The sequence below is a fragment of the Vigna angularis genome, chromosome 7 (genome assembly GCF_016808095.1).
Source record: "Vigna angularis cultivar LongXiaoDou No.4 chromosome 7, ASM1680809v1, whole genome shotgun sequence".
In the NCBI taxonomy this organism is placed as follows: domain Eukaryota; kingdom Viridiplantae; phylum Streptophyta; class Magnoliopsida; order Fabales; family Fabaceae; genus Vigna; species Vigna angularis.
This window is the reverse complement of record NC_068976.1, coordinates 11,241,606-11,261,823: the sequence shown is the minus strand read 5'-3', so window position 1 is coordinate 11,261,823 and position 20,218 is coordinate 11,241,606. Positions and strand designations below refer to the sequence as shown.

The 20,218-nt window shown below is 39.2% G+C and overlaps 3 protein-coding genes and 1 long non-coding RNA gene across 4 annotated transcripts; 3 read left to right on the top strand and 1 right to left on the bottom strand.

Annotated features, from left to right (window-relative positions):
* Positions 1 to 464: 464 nt before the first annotated feature.
* Positions 465 to 2,212, top strand: LOC108318936 (uncharacterized). Its single transcript, XM_052880627.1, has 4 exons — positions 465 to 1,076; positions 1,161 to 1,286; positions 1,369 to 2,009; positions 2,083 to 2,212. The coding sequence occupies exons 1-4, from the start codon at positions 465 to 467 to the stop codon at positions 2,210 to 2,212; spliced, it is 1,509 nt and encodes a 502-aa protein (XP_052736587.1).
* A 12-nt stretch (positions 2,213 to 2,224) lies between these two features.
* LOC128197657 (uncharacterized) lies at positions 2,225 to 2,642 on the top strand. The gene is made up of 3 exons (XR_008250286.1): positions 2,225 to 2,328; positions 2,418 to 2,540; positions 2,619 to 2,642. It is a non-coding gene; the product is annotated as an uncharacterized LOC128197657 (long non-coding RNA).
* Positions 2,643 to 6,260: 3,618 nt separating this feature from the next.
* Positions 6,261 to 8,676, top strand: LOC128197819 (protein FAR1-RELATED SEQUENCE 5-like). Its single transcript, XM_052880626.1, has 2 exons — positions 6,261 to 8,432; positions 8,518 to 8,676. Exons 1-2 carry the CDS (start codon positions 6,261 to 6,263, stop codon positions 8,674 to 8,676), a joined length of 2,331 nt encoding a protein of 776 aa, XP_052736586.1.
* A 2,707-nt stretch (positions 8,677 to 11,383) lies between these two features.
* On the bottom strand, positions 11,384 to 14,393 carry LOC128197818 (uncharacterized). The gene is made up of 5 exons (XM_052880625.1): positions 14,349 to 14,393; positions 13,035 to 13,169; positions 12,243 to 12,872; positions 12,037 to 12,159; positions 11,384 to 11,951 (listed from the first exon to the last, which is right to left on the bottom strand). Exons 1-5 carry the CDS (start codon positions 14,391 to 14,393, stop codon positions 11,529 to 11,531), a joined length of 1,356 nt encoding a protein of 451 aa, XP_052736585.1. The 3' UTR covers positions 11,384 to 11,528.
* Between the last annotated feature and the right edge of the window lie 5,825 nt (positions 14,394 to 20,218).

The window sequence follows — 20,218 nt, the reverse complement described above, 5'->3', positions numbered from 1 at the left end:
GGTTTCGCGGTTTAGGGTGCCAAAGACGTTCGTTCAAGCCTTCCTTCTTCTCGTTCGTTCAAGCCTTCCTTCTTCTCGTTCGTTCAAGCCTTCTCTGTCGTCCGTCTTCTCTCTCGGTGTGTCGTCCGTCTTCGAAGCTTCTCTTACCGTGTTCGAAGCTTCCATCCTCGGTTTCGTTCTCTCCTCCTTCTTCAAAACGTGCGTTGAAACCCTTACATTTTGGTGTAAGTAAAAATGGGCGAGCCCTGACATTGTGTTTTACTCTGTGTTTTTGGTTTTCATTAAGTTGAATGATATAACTGAGTGTGGAATGTTGTCTTCTTAGGACCGTTGCAATGGAAGGGAAAAAAGCAAGTGTAAGAAAAAAATTAAATTTTTTGTTTATATATTATTTAATTATCTTACGGATTGTAGTTAGTAATAAATTTTTATGATTTTTTTTGTAGTGGCGACTTCTTATCTCGATGGATTCATCGATCATTATTGAAATGAATCGTTTACTCCGACAGTGTCATGTGGATCGGATTAGGATGACACCATTTATGTGGTGTGTGAATATTAATAACCCTGTGGAGGTGAATTTAAAATTATTGAAGGTTATGGTTTGCAGGTGGGTTGGAAATGATAACAGTTTTAGAGTTATTCAAAAGTTGGTGCCCTTTAGAGTTGTTGATGTGTTGATGAGCTTAGGTTTAGAAATAGGTGGTTTAGAGATTCCCTTTAATGAAGTAGTTGGTGGATTGGTTGGTGAAATGTTCAAATCAAAAACCATCAGTTTGAAGGACTTGACAGACATGTTTAATGTCATTGTTGATGATAAAAACATTGAAGTCGATGTAGTGTGTAGGTTATATATATTAGTTTGTTTGGTTGTTTTCTATTTCCCTAGGAAATCAAGGCATGTTTGTAACATGCCTTTTGGAGTGTTAGATGACTTAGACCGTTTGTGTCTATATGATTGGTGCACCGGTGTACATAAACACATTGTAGAGAATTTAAATAAATGTAAGAAGAAAATTATGGGAGCAGGTATCCCCCAGTCAGTCACTCTCAGTGGCAATGTGGCAGTGTTGCAGGTAATATGATATGTAGTTCACTATTTTGATGTAGTGCAGAACATTGTGTATTATGTTTGATGAAATAATTTTATGATATTTTAGGCTTGGGCGGTTGAGAGACTTTCTTTGCATGGTCATCCTTCGCACCGGTTTTTCCCGCGCATAATGAGATGGTTCCCGTTTAAATCAAGGACCGAAAAAATTGAAAATATTTTTATGACCGGAGATGTAAGTGTTTTGTTTTTCGTTATTTTGTATGTTAAAATGGATTGTGTATTTTGTCTGAATTTGTTGTGTGCTATTGGTGCAGTTAAATATGGAGTGGTATATACGAAATGAAGATCGTCATAGGCCGGAAATCCGTGCAGCTTTCAACATGGATGACGGAGGAATGAGTGAAGGATCCAAGGTTGAAAAAGACGATGATGAAGACGAAAGCTCTGATGACGGGGCATGGGAAGCAGGTGCGGAGGAGAGATTGAGGAAAAATAACGAACATATCAGAGCATTGAATGCCAAGATTGGAGTTCTGACTAGGGAGCTATTTGAAATTTATCAAACTCCAATCTTTCATGAAGAAGATGCATGTGCCACTGATGAAGAGGTTGGGGGTGGAGTTGGAGGTGAGGAGAATGCTGAAGTTGGGGGAGAAGAAGAAGGTGATGGACATGGAGTTGGAGGTGAGGAGAATGCTGAAGTTGGGGGAGAAGAAGAAGGTGATGGAAATGAAGTTGATGACCCCCTAGGTGCACATGCTGAAGTAAGAGGGGATGATGAAACTGTTCGTAACATTAATTTTATTGAAATAGAAGATGATGGTGATGAAGGAGAACCGGAGGTCGTGCCATTGGCTATACCCCCATTGCGGAGTTTTGTTGGTGATCCAAGCACTAGTGTGGATGTAAACCAATTGTATACAGCAGTCAGCATCAGAGAGATGAACGTACACAGGTATGTGGTATGAATTGTAGTTGTGGTTGAGGAATATGTATTGTTTGTGATTGACTAATATTTGTATGTTTAGGGTTGTAAGCGAGATAATTGGCCAAAGCTTGAGCACTACTTCAATTTACACTTTGGCCCCAATGAAATACGTTGATAACATGGTTAGTATTGTCACATTTGGTTGTGTTTCATGTTATAGTTTATTTTAGTAATGTGAAAATTTTTTATTGTGTAGGTGGTGTTCTTTGCTTGTACGGTCTTTATGTACTTTGAGAAAAGGTTGTGCGGTGTTGTTAAGAGGTTTCATTTTAGTCCGTTATACTCGGTAAATAAAATTTGAAATTGTATCATATTTATGATTGAAGAAAGTATTTTTGATCGATTTTTTATTGATTAATTTGAAATTGTCCGCAGCACCATATTCTTACAGATTATAGGAAACGTCCACAGAATCGCCATGTATTCACGCTTCATAACTATAACACTTATTTGCGTTCCGATCATTTTGGACTTGAAGAATTACCCACGGCGGACTTTGTGAGTAACCTTGAATTTGCAAATCTTGTCGACTTTTGGTTGTAAATGTGTTACTGAAATTGTTTATATTTTTTGTAGTTGTTTCTGCCATTTGTCCACGATTATCATTGGTGGTGTTATTCAGTGAAATTGAGGTCAATGGAGATTTTTGTGATTGATTCATTGGGGAAGGGGATCAGAGACCGCAAAAGGATAGACACAACCGTTGTAAGATTCGACATCTTTCATTGTTGATTACCGTGTGATTATGACATAACCCTGCATTGTTTAAGTATTTATTGTTTTTGTTAACTGGTAGGCTGAAAATATGGCACGGTTTTTTTGCATCCTGATGAATATACCGGAAGGTAGTATTGGTCCTTTGACAGTTAAACAAGCAAATATCCCATCCCAACCAAACATGTTAGTTTCTTCAACTGTACTGCCGGATTATATTGTGATGTATATGGGCAAAAGTAATCTGATGTTGTGGGTATATTATTTCAGACATGATTGTGGAGTAATAATGTTGAAAGCAATGGAAATCTGGGATGGAGATGAAAAATACAACGGGAAAAACATGCCTGAATATACAACTATAAGTTGGAACTGTGTGTTTGATAATATTCTTGTATGTCCTGGTTTCTAATGTGGAAAATGTTGGTTTCAGGAGGAGCTGCTTGGGATTAGAAAGAAATATGTGTGTGACTGGATCCTGGACAATGACAACATTAGCAGAATGGAAGCCCTACATCTATACGGCATTGTCTAGGATTGCTAAGAAATTATCAAATTTTGACATGTATAAGATGTTCAAATATGTACCTAATGTTATTTGACAATTTTGACATGTATAAGATGTTCAAATATGTACCTAATGTTATTTGACAATGTACAGTTGTGTTTGTAATAAGAATAGTGGTTGGATTTCGAAATGAATTGTTTTTACTTTGCGTTTGTGTTTGTTATAATGACAAAATTAGTGATTGAAAAATGAACGCAGCATTATAATAAAGATTTGAAAAGTACGAGACCATTTTCACTAAAATTAATGGTAATTAATGCGAAGGATTTGATCAATTTCTGAGTGGGGAGATGGGTGTTGGTGATTGATGTGAACGCAAGAAGCGTGGAGTGACCCGTGATGAGTAGGGGGACGAAGTAGTGCAAGGAATGAGTGAGACTGCTGAAAAAAGGCTCTGGTAATCGTTTACAGCACCCCTGTAAACGATTACCCGAGAGAAATTGCCAATTTGTACAGAAACTCCAACACAGGTACTCAGTCAGGTGAACACAGGTCACCATTCGACAAAAAAGTGACTTTTAGGCACTTCTGGACCTGTCTGAGGCTGGTGCAGGTGTTCCAGTGGTGGGAGAGGGTGGATGGTGATGTGATGTGAGGCCAAGGAGTGTGGGGTGACCCCTCATGAGTTGGAGGAGCAAGCTGTGCAAGGAATGAGTGAGAGTGCTGAAAAAAGGCTATGGTAATCGTTTACAGCACCCCTGTAAACGATTACCCGAGAGAAATTTGGAATTTGTACAGAAACTCCAACACAGGTACTCAGTCAGGTGAACACAGGTCACCATTGGACAAAAAAGTGACTTTTAGGCACTTCTGGACCTGTCTGAGGCTGGTGCAGGTGTTCCAGTGGTGGGAGAGGGTGGATGGTGATGTGATGTGAGGCCAAGGAGTGTGGGGTGACCCCTCATGAGTTGGAGGAGCAAGCTGTGCAAGGAATGAGTGAGAGTGCTGAAAAAAGGCTATGGTAATCGTTTACAGCACCCTTGTAAACGATTACCCGAGAGAAAAATCCAATTTGTACATAAAGTGTGACACAGGTACTCAGTCAGATGAACAAGGGTCACCATTGGATAAAAAACTGACTTTTAGGCACCATTTTGTATGACATAAATAAATTCATTATAACACACCATTAATAGAGATTCAGTTACACAACATACACAACAAAATGATACATTGTACGTTTCAAATATTACAGTCATCCATGAAATACTTATAATGGTGTTCATATAAAATTACAGTTATCCTAAACCCACTATTGGTTGTCTGCTTGATTGGACGTTGATGGTTGGTCAGATGGACGGACAAATTTGCGGAGGATGTCATCCACATTGAGTTCCTTCTCTGCCCACATAGGAAGTCGAATGACAGGTTTTGGTGTCTCCTTAACAAGGTCAATTGTAGGAGGAGAAACTTTAGCTGGAAATACCTTCACTATAGAGCGATGCATAATATTGAGGTAGTGGTTTTGCCTAAATGGAGTGAAGGGGTGGACCTAAATGTACAAACGGAATTTGTAAGAAGAAGAACACTTAAATACCAATAAAATAATTATGGTAGTTAAGTACAAATTAGATGGCTTACAAGATTGAGTATGATAACGGAACCAACTGCGATATTTTCTGCAATTTCAGGATCTTCAAGAGCTTTCTTGTGCAAGGAAGCCTTCATCGTGGCAGTTGGGTCCTTAAGAGTCAACTGCATATCTCCCAACCCATTGGGCTTGCACTCTTTCAATATGCAAACCACCAATGGAAGGACCTCAGCTGATTTTGCCTCTTGGAGGGAGTTAACGTTCTCGAATTTTCCATCCTTTACGAGACCTATGATAACAAAATATGAAAACAAATTACAAGTATTGAAGGTAATAATGTTCTTGGAAGCGTGTATGAGATTCAGTGTACCGTGGTGTTCAATAAACATCTGTGCCCATTTCCAAGCATTGGAGTTGAAATCTCGTTCATAGGTTGCGTCAGCAACATCACGAGCAAATTCTTGTGTCGATTTCGGTTGTTCTGTTCCCGTTCTATTCACGAAAGCTGCTTGGATGTTACCTGCAGGACCAGGAATAAGCGTTGCGGAAGCATCGCATTTTTTCAAAAACGATTCAAGGACATCATCATCATAAACAAGGTCTTCCCATGCATCCATGATTATGCAGAAATTTCCTGTGGACATAAAAATTGTAGGTTAAGGAATACACATCAGTGGGATGATTAAAGAAGTCACTCACAACTAAACAATGGTAAACGGGTTACTGTCACCTGATTGAAGCCTACAGAATTGGTTTCTACCCGAATTTGAAATACAAGTACGTGAACGATGAAATAATATGAAATCAATGAAACCAAAAAAATATTAATATTATATCTATTTCCATTAACTTAACTTATTCAAATCAAGTTACATTAATTGTGGAGAGATAGTCTGACTTGATGGGTAGCCTTTAAAAGTGAAAAGCATTGATTGGGGGTTAGGAGAGAGAAACTTTATGCTGACAACCATCAATGCATGCTTTCACAGGATAACCAAATACGTGTATGACAAGGCAAAAATATGACCTTTTGGCGGGAATACACAGCTGCGTCAACAACCAACGTTAGAATCCAACGTTCACACTTATTTCCATTGACCAAGCACTTCCAGACAACTTACCCGGGTGTTCATTAAAGAGAAGGGCCAAAACGAAGTTCGGAGGGTTGGTGAGAAGCACATAAGGATCATTTATGGTGGACTTAAATGTAGAAGATGAGGTTGGTTAGGACCACTGAGCTTCATTAAAGGGCACACCATTTTTCACCAGGGTACGTTTTAATAAGTTCTTCGAAAAAGATTTTATTTTCATTATTTTTGTAGTTGCCAGTGGTCATAGTGGTAAGTGTGATGAGTGAATATAATTTGCTTTATGTCTAAAGGTGGGTTTAATGTCAACGCACACAATGGATGGGGATCAAGGGAATGACTATAATGACAATGTTGATGAGCCCAATGAAAGTTTATTGGAGATTGACCCAACAGTGCATATGTGTTTTGACTCAATGGTTGAAGCAAAAACTTTTTACACAAACTACGCCATTAGACGTGGGTTTGCCGTGCGGACTAGAACTTCTAAAAAAGATAAAGACAACAACGTCTACTACCTCAGAATAGTTTGTTCAAGGGAGGGAAAATATGTGTCTTCGGTCAAACCAGTGGTAAAAACACTTCCAAGTCAAACTAACCAATGTCCTGCTGGGATAACCATTGCAAAGAAGGAGGACAAGTGGTTTATAAGGACCGTTGTTCTGGACCACAACCATGATCTTTGTCCAAATAACTCCAAACTATTTGCAGCCAATAGAAAGTTAAGCATGCATGCAAAACACACGTTGCAGGTGAACGACGATGCTGGAGTTAGGTTAAATAAGAGTTTCCTTAGCATTGTGAACGATGCGGGGGGATATGAAAACATGGAATTTGTGGAGCGGGACGCTCGAAACTACATTGGCCAACACAGAAGATCTTTATGTAAGGATGGTGATGGTCAGGCACTCCTAGGACACTTTTCGTCAATGAAAGATAGAAATAACGAGTTCTTCTATGACATTGCTCTGGATGAAGGGAATAAAATTTGTAGTGTGTTTTGGGCTGATGCAAGAAGTCGTGCTGCATGGGAAGAATTCGGTGATGTTGTTTCCTTTGACACCACTTACTTAACAAATAAGTACGACATGCCATTTGCGCCTTTTGTTGGAGTTAACCATCATGGACACTCGATTTTACTTGGTTGTGGATTGTTGTCTTCGGAAGACACTGCCTCATTTGTCTGGTTGTTCCAAAGTTGGCTAAGATGCATGCGTAATAAGACTCCTCAAGGTATTATTACTGACCAATGCAGAGCAATGGCCAACGCTATTGAAGAAGTGTTTCCTCATACGAGGCACAGGTGGTGTTTATGGCACATCCTTAAGAAGTTGCCCGAAAAATTGCACGGGTATAGAAATAATCCCGTTATCAAAACCGAACTACATGCGCTTATATATGATTGTGTTTGTCCAACAGAATTTGAAAATGGTTGGAAGGAACTACTTACCAAACATGGATTGGAGGAAAATGAATGGCTATGTAATTTGTACGAAGAGAGACATAAATGGGTCCCGTGTTACTTGAAAAAAGATTTTTGGGCAGGCATGTCTACGACTCAGAGAAGTGAGGGAATGAATGCCTTTTTTGATGGATTTATCAACTCTACAACAACACTTCAACAATTTGTGGTCCAATACGACAATGCACTTAGGGTAAAGGCGCAGAAGGAAATAGAAGCCGACTTCTCCTCCATGAACACGACTATTGCATGTGGTTCTCAGTCGCCAATTGAGAGACAATTTCAAATGGAATACACACATGCAAAGTTTGAGGAGGTTCAAACTGAATTCCGTTCAAGGATGAATAGTTTCATCAAAGACACCTTAAAGGAGGACTTGTGGAACACTTACACTGTAAAAGAGGAACGAATGTGGGAGGGTAATCGTGTACCGGATAAATTTTACAAAGTTCAATTTGATCCCATCACACAGACAACCAGTTGCTCTTGCCACCTCTTTCAGTTTAGAGGAATTATATGTCGCCATTCCCTGTTGGTATTTGGCCAAGAAGATGTTTACAGTGTTCCCTCACAATACATTTTGAGGCGGTGGAGCAAAAACATTCGAAGAAGACACACACTAATAACAGCATCGTATAGTAATTCGACAAATGAACCACGGATGCAAAGATACAAACTGTTGTGCAAATGTTTTTATGAAATTGCTGAAGTTGCATGTGAGTCTGAGGAAGCTAGTACTGAATTGGAAAAAGAACTTCATTGTTTGGGTACAAAATTTGGGTGCAGTTCTTCCATGACAAATAACATCATCAGTGATGCAGGCCAACTAAGATACGATACTGGTGCATGCACGTCAATACCACTTACTCCAATTGGAACATCTGATGTCCTTGTACACAGTCCTGCAACTGTTAAGCGAAAAGGACGTCCACGCACAAATAGGTTGAAGTCCACTGTTGAGAAAAGAACCAAAAGAAGAAAGTCAACTTCATTCACAAACACTTCAACACCACCCACCGAACAATGCGTGAGTCATTATTTACGGTCAAAATATTTATTACATACTTTTTTGTCCATCAATTATGTTTAACTTAGTAGTTGTGTTGTTTCAGGGCGAAAGACCAAGTAATGTTGTTGAATGTGATCACCCTCACCCTCAACATTTTGAAGCGGACACTATCCAACTATCACAAGATACCGAAATGGGTCATTTTGGATTTATGTCGTTGTTGTCAGCTGTACATAACAATTTTGATAACAACATCAACTGATATATACAAGTTGTTTGCTGCTTATTTTGTTACTTTATTCTGTTTTTGTAAGTTAAAATGGTCATGAATGAAATTCCTTTAATGAATGTATGTAATGCATATGACCACACCAGTTTTTTTAATTGTAATCGATTACGAGGCTCTGGTAATCGATTACGAGGCTATTGTAATCGATTACGACGCTGTGGTAATCGATTACTATGTTCAGTTATTTAAACCAAATTATCCCACCGCATAACGTGTATAACTTGCAATCGTGTTCATAACCGCCCAAAACACATCCTTCCTCAAATTCGTTTCGAAAACCTCTCTTCTCTCAGTGCAAAACCCTAAACGAAATAGAATGGCTGATTGTGGAACGAAGAAACAAAAGGCATCTTCTTCCATTGGTGGACGTCGCCGTCGGCGGAGTCCAACCCCATCACCATCGTCATCCCCTCCAACGGCTACCAATGATCTCTTCTCGTCGGATGAGCAACAGGAGAAATATGCCCAACATTTCGTAAATCGGGAAATTTTGGAGAGTAAGTATGTAGAGGACGAATACTTTCAAGGAAAAAATTTTCAATTCTATGACATATTACACGAAGCTGGGCTGACTGCATTTGTGTGTTTAAGAAGACATTACCACCCACAATTAGTCGAGTGTTCTATAGCAACATGTCAATATCGGATACTGGGGTTATTCGAAGCGAAGTTAGAGGTGTAAAAATTAGGGTCAGCCCTAATCTTTTTCAACAACTGACTAATCTCCCATGTCATGGTGTTTGTTACGAAGGCAAAGTTGTAGATGAGTGGAAAGAACAATACGATTCTGTCACTGCAAGGCAACTAGTGTGTAGAGATGATGCAGCCATACAATCTAGAATACTAGCGGGGCACATGAAGGTTCAACCAAGGATACTTCATTACGTTCTGACTAGAGTATTAATTCCTCGTGCAACCAATATTGGTCAGGCATCCGAAGAGGATATTATGCTGCTATGGGCATTTTTCAATTCCATTCAAATTAACTGGGGACATCTTATTAGATATAAGATGAAAAGAGCATTAAGGGAGAACGCAAAGTTGTCGTATCCACATTTGATAACCATCTTCATGGAACACTTTGAAGTGCCTACTGAAAGTTATCCCATTTCAGAAATGAAGTTCAAGCAAAGAGTTGGTTGTGAAGTTGTAGCATCATTTGGTTATATGCAAAATGATGAAGGAGAATGGGTTCCCAAAGGCAATGCCCCCCATCCCCCCGTACAAGAAGGTCAACAGAATCAAGGACAAGATGATGAACAAGGCAGTTCATCTACAACACTAGATAATGTAATCAACCGCATAGAACAACTTCAAACCTTTGTTGGTACAAGATTTGATGCCTTTGAAACTCGATTTGATGCCCTTGAAACAAGATTTGGAAACATGGACATGGTCATCACTACAAGGTTTGATGCGTTGCAATCGCGTGTTGGGAACATTGAAGAACAACTGCAACACTTGCCAAGTGCTTCTGGAAACAATCCTTAGACTTAAAATTGCTTGTTTAGGCTTTCTTTACTGCATTTTAAAGAACTATGTACTCCAGTTCCTGCTTTGATCATTTCAAGTATTTAATAAAATGAAGTTGTTTAGTTTCCAAATGGTTCCTCAACTCTCGAAATTTATTATGTCATGTTCAATTTATGATACACTTAATACCATGCCAGTTGTGAGTAAAAGTCAGTAACCAATACCACTTAATACTAACCAATACCACTAACCAATACCACTTAATAACACTGCAGTTGTCTGTAAAACTAAAAGTCACTTTTTTGTCCAATGGTGACCTGTGTTCACCTGACTGAGTACTTGTGTTGGAGTTTCTGTACAAATTGGCAATTTCTCTCGGGTAATCGTTTACAAGGGTCCTGTAAACGATTACCAGACCCTTTTTTCAGCAGTCTCACTCATTCCTTGCAAAGCTTGCTCCTCCAACTCATGAGGGGTCTCCCCACCCTCCTTGGCCTCACATCACATCACCACCCACCCTCTCCCACCACTGCAACACCTGCACAAGCCTCAGACAGGTCCAGAAGTGCCTAAAAGTCACTTTTTTGACCAATGGTGACCTGTGTTCATCTGACTGAGTACCTGTGTTGGAGTTCCTGTATAAATTGGCAATTCCTCTCGGGTAATCGTTTACAGGGGTCCTGTAAACGATTACCAGCCCCTTTTTTCAGCAGTCTCACTCATTCCTTGCAAAGCTTGCTCCTCCAACTCATGAGGGGTCTCCCCACCCTCCTTGGACTCACATCACATCACCACCCACCCTCTCCCACCACTGCAACACCTGCACAAGCCTCAGACAGGTCCAGAAGTGCCTAAAAGTCACTTTTTTGACCAATGGTGACCTGTGTTCATCTGACTGAGTACCTGTGTTGGAGTTTCTGTACAAATTGGCAATTCCTCTCGGGTAATCGTTTACAGGGGTCCTGTAAACGATTACCAGCCCCTTTTTTCAGCAGTCTCACTCATTCCTTGCAAAGCTTGCTCCTCCAACTCATGAGGGGTCTCCCCACCCTCCTTGGACTCATATCACATCACATGTTACTGAAAATGACCACTCAAACACCAACATGTTACAAACAAGCCTGCAACTTAGGAGACAAAAAAAATTACGACATTCTGAAATCGACAAACCCACAACTCATAATAACAATGGTATTGAATAGATAAAATATGAGACCAATTCAAACCAAAACTCAAATTTTATTTCATTGAACCAAATCGGATACATTGAACATTGTTTTCTTAATCTATTTACAATGATTACAATTTTCATTACTTTCCAAATAACATTTTCAATCAACTAAATACACAAATCACTCATTTTTTATTCTAAGCACTACGGTCCCGGTGTATGGAGTCCTAAGTGCTCTTCCCTTGTAACGCCTTCGTGATCCAACCCTAACATACGTCTTCAAAGGTTTTTCATTTCCGTCAATGTCAGTAGGGGATACAAAACCAGTGTTCACAGATGGTTCTGTACGAGGCACACTTTGTCCAACGTCATCTTTATTTTGCCTTCTTGCCTTCTCTTCAGCCAATTGTGCCTCCAAAGTTGCAACCCTCCTTTTAAGTTCTTCAATTAGAAATTCTTGTTCCTCTAAGGCACGCATAAAAGTTTCTCTGCGAGCTCTTTTTTGTTTCTTCTTTCCTCTTGCTTTAGCATCCTTTCTTTTAGGTGTTGGTCTGTATTCCTCCTTATCCTTCGTTGAAGGACCACCATAAACATCGTCAACAACCTGAAATTTAACAACACATAACAGATTACACAACTTTGGTCAATATATGAAAACATAACAAAACTTTCGATAACAAACAACTTACCAAACCTGTCTCCATACACCGTTTAACGAACTTGTCTCCAACACTTATATTCATCCAATGCAATATTCGTGGAAATTTATCAATAGGACCTTTTGGTGGAACAAACAGCTCAAAAAACCATACCTAAGACAAATAAATCATCTTAATTTGTAACAAACTTAATTCAAATAACAATTTAAGTAAGTACATCAAATACTATTAATTACCTGCAGCATGTACACACAACCGTTGACGTAAACGTTTGAAATACCTTTGCCTTTCTTCAAGCCTTTTGAAGCTTTGCACAAACTATGTAACAGAAAACGATAAACTAGACTACCCCAACAATAACTACCCAAAGCACTTAAGTTGTCAACAACATTAAACATTACGGGAAACACTTTCCCGCTACGTTTTGGAAATAAAATCTCACTTATCCCTACCAGGAGGTAAAGGCTACAAAAATGAGAACAAGGAATCTTCTTCTTTTGTTTTCGCATTAGAATTTTGTATATTGAATTCAATTCCTTTGTTCCTTTGCCTATGTATTTCACACATTCACTATTGCCCAGCTCTTCCTTTAAGTTAATGTTTGCACCATCTGTACTCAGTCCCAACCCTAAATAAATATCATTTTCATTTATATTCAAAACTTTATTCCCAACTATAAAACCACTACTACAGTCGTCCCACTTACCCAATAACTCACTCAGTATATTTCTACCTACTTTAACATTGACATTGACATCTAAAAACCAAGCAAATGGAGTTGTCGCAATCAATGATCGATGCTCCTTTGTTAAGCGTTCGTTCAAAGTACATATATACTTTGTCGAAAAAGAGTGACGAACACTCAACTGCATAAACCAAAATCAATTCATCAAAACAACGAAACCCAATAACCCAAGCACCACAACACAACGATACGAACCCCAAACATTAACCCAAATCAAATAACCATGCTACGAGATGCCCAAACCGAATATCCAAGCTACGACATGGAATGGAAAACCACTTACCTTAGTCGTCGGACAATCGTCACCGGAACTTGCCATTACACACGATAACAGGAGACCAAACTGGCCGGAAACAACAGGATGCAAATGGAACGAAGCGAGACGAAACGCGACCTTCCACCTCTCAAGAGAATGGACCTTCGTTTGCAATGGAACAGAGAAAGGGAAAGGCAATGGACCAGAGAAAGGGAAAGGGGTATTTTAGGATTTTCACTCAAAATAAGGGTTACGGTCATAGGTTTTAAAAAAAAAAAATTTTAAACGAACCAATGAGGTGGTGACACGTGACGTTGTCAAAAGAGTGTTAAAAATCTGTTGTTGGAATATCGCGGTCCTTTCTTAAATACCGATGCTTCAGCATTTGGTTTGTATATATATAGTTAGAAAAACCTTTTTTTCTTTTAATTTTTAAACTTAAAAATACATTTTGTGATCTCTACAATACAACTTTTAATTTTATTTAAATTCTATATAATTTTAGTCTTGTTACTATTTTGATAAAAATCTAGATGTCTTTTACTAATATTTTCTTAAGTGTTTATGTATTATATTTTCACTTAAAATATTGATGTAAGTAAAGAATCATATTTAACCAGATTCTAATATTTACATATTTTTAAAACATATATTAAAGATCACAATGACTTTTTAAATGTTTTAATTTGACCAAGGTAAAGGTAAGAAAACTTTAAGATATAATTAAAAAGTTTAGAAAGAAAGAATAAGAAATGAAGATTTTGGAAAACAAATATATTATTTTCTTTTGTGTTCTTTTCTAGAAAACAATTATTTTTCTTTTTCTATATTTTGTTTTTTATTTTTACTTTTTCTTATTTTGTTTTCTTTTCACTCTATTTTTTCCATGAAATACTTTTCTTCCTTTTGTTATTTTTATTATTTTGTGGATAAGGTACTCATCCACCCACTTTATTTATCTCTCATTCCTAACAGAATTCATTAGTTCATTCTTTGATTTTAGGTTTAATAGGTTCGGAAGTCCCTATTTATGCAGATTTGTATCAATTGGGTCCTCGTATTATGAACGTTTTCAATTGGGTCCCTGTTTTGGTAAAATTTGAGTCAATAAAGCCCTTGCCGTTAAATGCTATGGATGGCGTTAATTTTCTTCTAATGTGACATGCTGAGGTGTCTTTTAATTACGAGGTGGCACGACATCAGAAGAGTCTTGTTGACTAGCTTTGACTGATTCATAACGTGACCAGTGAAGACCTGTCACATGTCAACCCCTTTCCCACCCAAAATTAGGGTTTCAGATAGGGGAAAGGAGGAAACCCAGAAACCCTAGCCGTCAACCACCTTGAAGCCACCACCGTCAACCTTCAAATCGCCGCTATCCACCATCGCAGAAACGTGAATCGTATCAGCCACCAGAATCGCGATTCCTTCGTCCTCCGCCACCAAGCATGATTCGATCTCCTTCCTCGCAAGCTTCGCCGCAACCTCCCCCAAACTAGAGATGCAAGCCTCTCAGAATCGCGCCTTTTTTTTCGCATCTCGCAGCTGCTTCGCCAAACCTTAGCGCCACAAAACCGCCGTGAAGACGCTGCCATGATCGCAACCACTAACCTTCATCACCCTCGCACCTGTCAGAGAAAACACGCAGAAACCCAATCACAGAGAAAATCAAAATCGCGCAGCTGTTCGAAAGCCATGGTGTGAATCATCTTCTCCTTCGTTCATCTCCACCTGTAACCACAATCAGACCTACAAACAAACCCAGAAACAGAAGAGAGCCATCTCCATTCGGAAATTCTGGTGCGAGAAGCGGAGAAAGCATTTTCCCATTCTAACGGCGCGTAGGCAGAGGCACAAGGAGAAGCCCTTTCCCATGGTGGCGGTGAAGACTGGTGCCACGATTATGATTGCGGCGGCTTCTGCGAAGATGCAAAGACGACAATGGTGACCGGTGAGGCTCGAGTTGGCGGCGGTGGTTGACGGCACAGTGGTTGAAGGGAATTATTGAAGAAGAACGATGATACCTCGTCATTTATTTTAAATATTTTTTAAACTTAAAATCAAATAAATCCACATCATTATGCCACCTCGTAATTAAATCACACCTCAACATGCCACATTGTAAGAAAATTAACGCCATCCATAGCATTTAACGGCAAAGGCTTTATTGATTCAAAATTTATCAAAACAAGGACCCAATTGAAAACGTTCATAATACGAAGACTCAATTGATACAAATCTGCATAAATAGGGACTTCCGAACCTATTAAACCTTGATTTTAAGGTAAAGGAAAAACATGATCTTTTTCTTTTTAAGGTTTTGCAGTAGCTTAAAACAAGAAAAAAAAGTTTAAGGCTCAAAGGAGATACCAATGAATTAATATCAGAGTGGTCAAGTAACTAAAAACAAGAAATGTTTCAATAATATCAAATCATGTATATCTACTTAAGTTGAAAAACAAAATAATCAAACTAAATATTAGAGTATAAACAAAACATGAACAAGTGATAAGAAAAATATAAACGACACATAGTGGTTCATTCATCATCATTAAGCTCTAAACTTAAAAACTCTTTCAAAAAAGATTCAATCAAGTAACTCTCAAATTAACTCAATTAATAATTTATAACTATGAAACAATTAGTCTGACTTCAAATTAATTCAATAATCTATTGGGTATAAAGCACGAATCCTGTTAGAAGCGCTTAATGAGACAATTGAGAAAAGACAAAAAGTAAACAAAGTTATTGAATAAAGCAAGCACAACAATGGACCCTATGGATAAACTCTAGAATAGATTAAGAAAACCAAAAGATCAAACTATAAAGGAAACTGGATTGTTCTATTCACTGTGTCGAGCTATAACAAGTGAAATCTTTCATAATTTGTTAACACTGGGCTTATTAATGAGCCGACCGATCACTAACTATAAAGCTTGACAATTGAGTTTTACTAAACCTGAAAGCTCATTGTTCAAGCAGAAATATTTTTGTTTTAATTTTTGTTTTAATTTTTGTTCTTAATCTTTTACTCTTCTTTCCTTCTTTTTTTTAACTAATATTTTCCATAATAGCTCCTAGATTATGCAAAAATAATATTAATCAATAAAGTTCGTCTGAATTAAAATACAACTAAAATAATTGAATTGAAACACAACTACTGTCTATTGTAAAAAATAATTATTATCATTTTCTTTTGCTACATTATACCTAATTTGAGTATTAAAATGTTTTTTAGGAGGAATCCCAATAATTTATTGGAGAGATCTCACCAAAATATATTTTAACCTTTTATAATGAAAAGAAATATGTACATCTCAAATTTATAACATAAAAGGAAAAGATCAACGTGGAGACTAGTTGTAAACATATTTTGACCCTAAAACAACATTAAAATATATATTTTGTTATCTTAAGAATACATTGAATATGAGCTTGTTTCAAAACAAAATCTAATTATGGAGATGCAAGTTATTTGTTATATCTCGTAGTACTCACCAGTACAATAAGAAGAAAAGGTACCGGTTCTTTTTTATTATTGGCATCGGTTTTGCAACCGAGGTATATGTGGGCGAGGTAAAAAGATCAGATTTTATGCCTCGCTCATGGACTGAGAAAAATCAAATATGAATATGCCTCGGTTCTTAGATAACCGAGGCAGTATCATTTTTTTTTTTTTCAGATGCAACCCGTTTCAGTACGCAACCAGCAACCAGAAATTGTTCAGTTCTCAGCAACCTCAGCAACCAGAAATTGTTTCAGTGGTGGAAGTCATTGTTTTTCAAACAACCGAAAAATCTTAATCCCAATCCAAGATCAAAACAGACCTAACATACGCCAAAATCTACAAAATTTCTTCACTGGGCTGGCCTCAAGAACAATGCCAAAATCTACAAAATTTCACAAATCTAACATGGTTAAACTTCTGCAACGAATAAGATATGAAGAAGAGGCAGACGAACAAGAGTAGATGAACGACGGTGGATCTGGAGCGGTGGATGGATTGTCGGTCTAGGGCGGCGGCTCGCGGTGGATCTGGAGCGATGGATGAAGATGAAGATATACAGGGGAAGAATGGCGGAGGCAGCAACGACGGAGGGCTCACCGATCTGGAGCGGCTTGGCGATGGCGATCTGGACCGGTGGATCGAGAGCGACGGAGCCATCAGCGGCGGAGGTAGCAACGGCGGAGGGCTCGCCGATCTGGAGCGGCTTGGCCATGGCGATCTGGACCAGTGGATCGAGAGCGACGGAGCCAGCAGCGGCGGAGGCAGCAACGACGGAGGGCTCACCGATCTAGAGCGGCTTGGCGATCTAGAGCGGCTTAGCGATGACGATCTGGAGCGGCTTGGCGATGGCGATTTGGAGCAGCGGATGCAGTAGTGGCGGAGGTAGCAGCGGAGGTAGCAGCGGAGGAGGCATCAACAGAGGAGGCTACAGTTGTGACAGAGGGGAAGAATGGGAGAGAACGGAGGGGAAGAATGGGAGAGAACGGAGAGGAAGAATGGGAGAGAACTGAGGGGAAGAATGGGAGAGCACGGAGGGAGAAGAAGTGAGAGCACTGAGGGAAGAATGGGAGAGCACGGAGGGAGAAGAAGTGAGAGTGATGAATCAATATTTTCTCACTTCACTTTGTTTATTGTGCTAGAATTAATCAGAAAATTGTGCTTAAATGTCCGGTATTTTCCTGTTTTTACTAATTGTGTTTAATTTGATCATTAATTCTAATTTTAATTAATTTGAATTATTTGAGAGAATTATTTGCATTAGTAATTGCAGGAAAATTGTGGAATTACAATTTGTGACATTTGAAGGTTTAATGAAAAATGGAAATTAAACTCAGAGCATCTCACGGCCATTCACGGTTTAGTTGGAAGAAAATTCAAAATGAAGTGGATTCACTTGGAGAGTGATGTTTACGTTGGTGGAAGTTTTAGCTCAAAAGTTTAATAAGCTGAAAAATAAAGTGCACCCATGCACGTTACTTGCTGCCACATCTATATTATATTCACTTTTGTTTTCTTAGGAGACAAAGAGTGCAAGAGTAGCATGGGCTTTGAAACATCACGTCCCGTGTCCAGTACAAAAGAAATAAAAGTGTGATATTCTTCTTGGAGAAGAGGCGCACAGGAGAATAAGAAAAGTGTGTTGTAATGAGAAAAAGAAAGCCAGCTACACACGTTCGTTACAGAGGGCACTTGGTGACGTGCTGGAATGGAGAGTTTCAAAAGCAAGAGTTAATTCCAGCTGCACGATGTGTTGATTCCAGAAGCACCCAGCAAACTTGAAGATAGCAGCTGCCTCACGGACCATTCACCACCACCGCATCACCACGCAGAGCAAGCATGTCCAAGGGCTTCCTCTCGGTGCAGCCACGTCCAGCAAAGCTTCAAGCTTCACCCGCCACCTTAGTTGATGCATGAAGAATTGATGGAGCAAATGTTGCACGGATTGCTGGAAAAGAAGCAACAGAGAATGAAGCCGCAAGGAGCAGTGGTATGCACAAGCTGAAGCGGTCATTTCAGAGGGAGAACAGGTCCAGTACTTCACGGTGGTGTAGCAGCCACTATCTATATCAATCCAGCAGCCCGCACGAAGAAACCTCACGCCCACAGCAGTAGCTTGGAATAGCAGAAGTGGTGTGCACGGACAGCAGCATGGCAGTCCAGAGTTCACGCAACCAGCAGAGAAGCCTCGAAGCATCCAACGTTCAAGCCCTTCAACGTCCAACATCCAGCAAGCTTGGAGCAGTGTGTGCGTGCACGGAGAAGGGAGGAGCAGTAGCCACCAAGGAAGAATGCGTCCAGCAGTTATGGAGAATGATGGAAGTGTGAAACATTGGAATGGAGGAAGAGAAGAGTTCACGGTTCACGGTTGTTGCTGGAATTGAAGAAAGAAGCATGAAAGAAAGAAGAGGGAGATGCCGAGATAGCAGCATCCAGCAAGAATGGATAAGTGCAGCTGCCACCTTTGTTGAAGTAAGTGAGTGTTTGCCATGCAAGAAGAGAGGCACACGCCCAACAACCACCACCGAAGCAGGACCAGCAAGTCCAGAAAGCATTGTTTCCACAATCCAGTAGCTGCCACACGTTGAAAAGAGAAGCATCAAACGTTAAAGCAGGCAGCCAAATGTACAGCCATGGAAGAAGCTTGTAGCTGAGCACAGTGTTGAGCTGGAAGTGAAGTAGCTCGTCCAAACTTCACGGTCCAATAAGCAAGAGTTGAAGCAGCTACAACAGGTTGGAAAGAAGCAAGCATGAGGCAGCATGCGGAAGTGTACTGAGGGCCCCACCTTATTTATTTCTGGCACAAAGTAATGGAAGAAATTAATTTTAAAAGCATGGTAATGGTATACCAGAATGGAAGGCATGAGCAGCATGCACCACACGCACCACTACATCTTCATTTCCAGCGAAGAGTAGCACTTACCTCCGAGAATAAAAGAGGGCAGAGAGTTCGAGAGTGCGGGTTCACGGTCTGGGGTGACGCTTGGGAGTTCACGGTCTGGGAGAGGTCCTCTCTTCCAGTGGCACTAAATTTCCATTTCCAGTAGCTCTCATTCCCGTAGTGTAGAATTCTGAAAATTTGTAGTGTAGGAAGTGCATTGTAAGAGAGTAACGTTTTAGTGAAGGAGAGGGTCCCGTGGAGGAGGAAGCTCAGTAGCGGGTTGGGCATTGGACGACTGGAACAAAGGCTGAAGATTTCACGGCATGCAGTGGCTGTAGTGGAAAATAGCACAGTAGAAATTGGAGGCCAAAACGGTGTGCAAGTTCTAATTTAACTGTGTTGGTTGTTGTAATAATTTCATGCACAATTTAAATTCAATGCAATTTCATGTTGTTAAATTCCAGAATTGTTTGCTGCTTTTATTTTGTTGTTGTAATTCAAATTCAGTAGCAATTTAATATTTATCGTTGTGTGCCTATCGTTTAATTTTTACTGTTGTTTACACTGCGTTGTTGATTATTGCACGTTAAATTATTAGTTGTAGTTTTGATCTAAATGTTTTGCCGCCGTAATGTTGATGTTGTTTTCAGATTTGAATTTTACTGTTTTATGTTTTTACTTTTTACTGTATTTTCATTTTTACTATTTTCTGTTTTTACTATTTTCTATATTTTATGTTTTCTGTATTTTGTTTTTACTGTTTTACTGATTTTGAATTTCTGTATTTATTATTTTTACTGTTATTATTTACTGCTGTAATTTCTT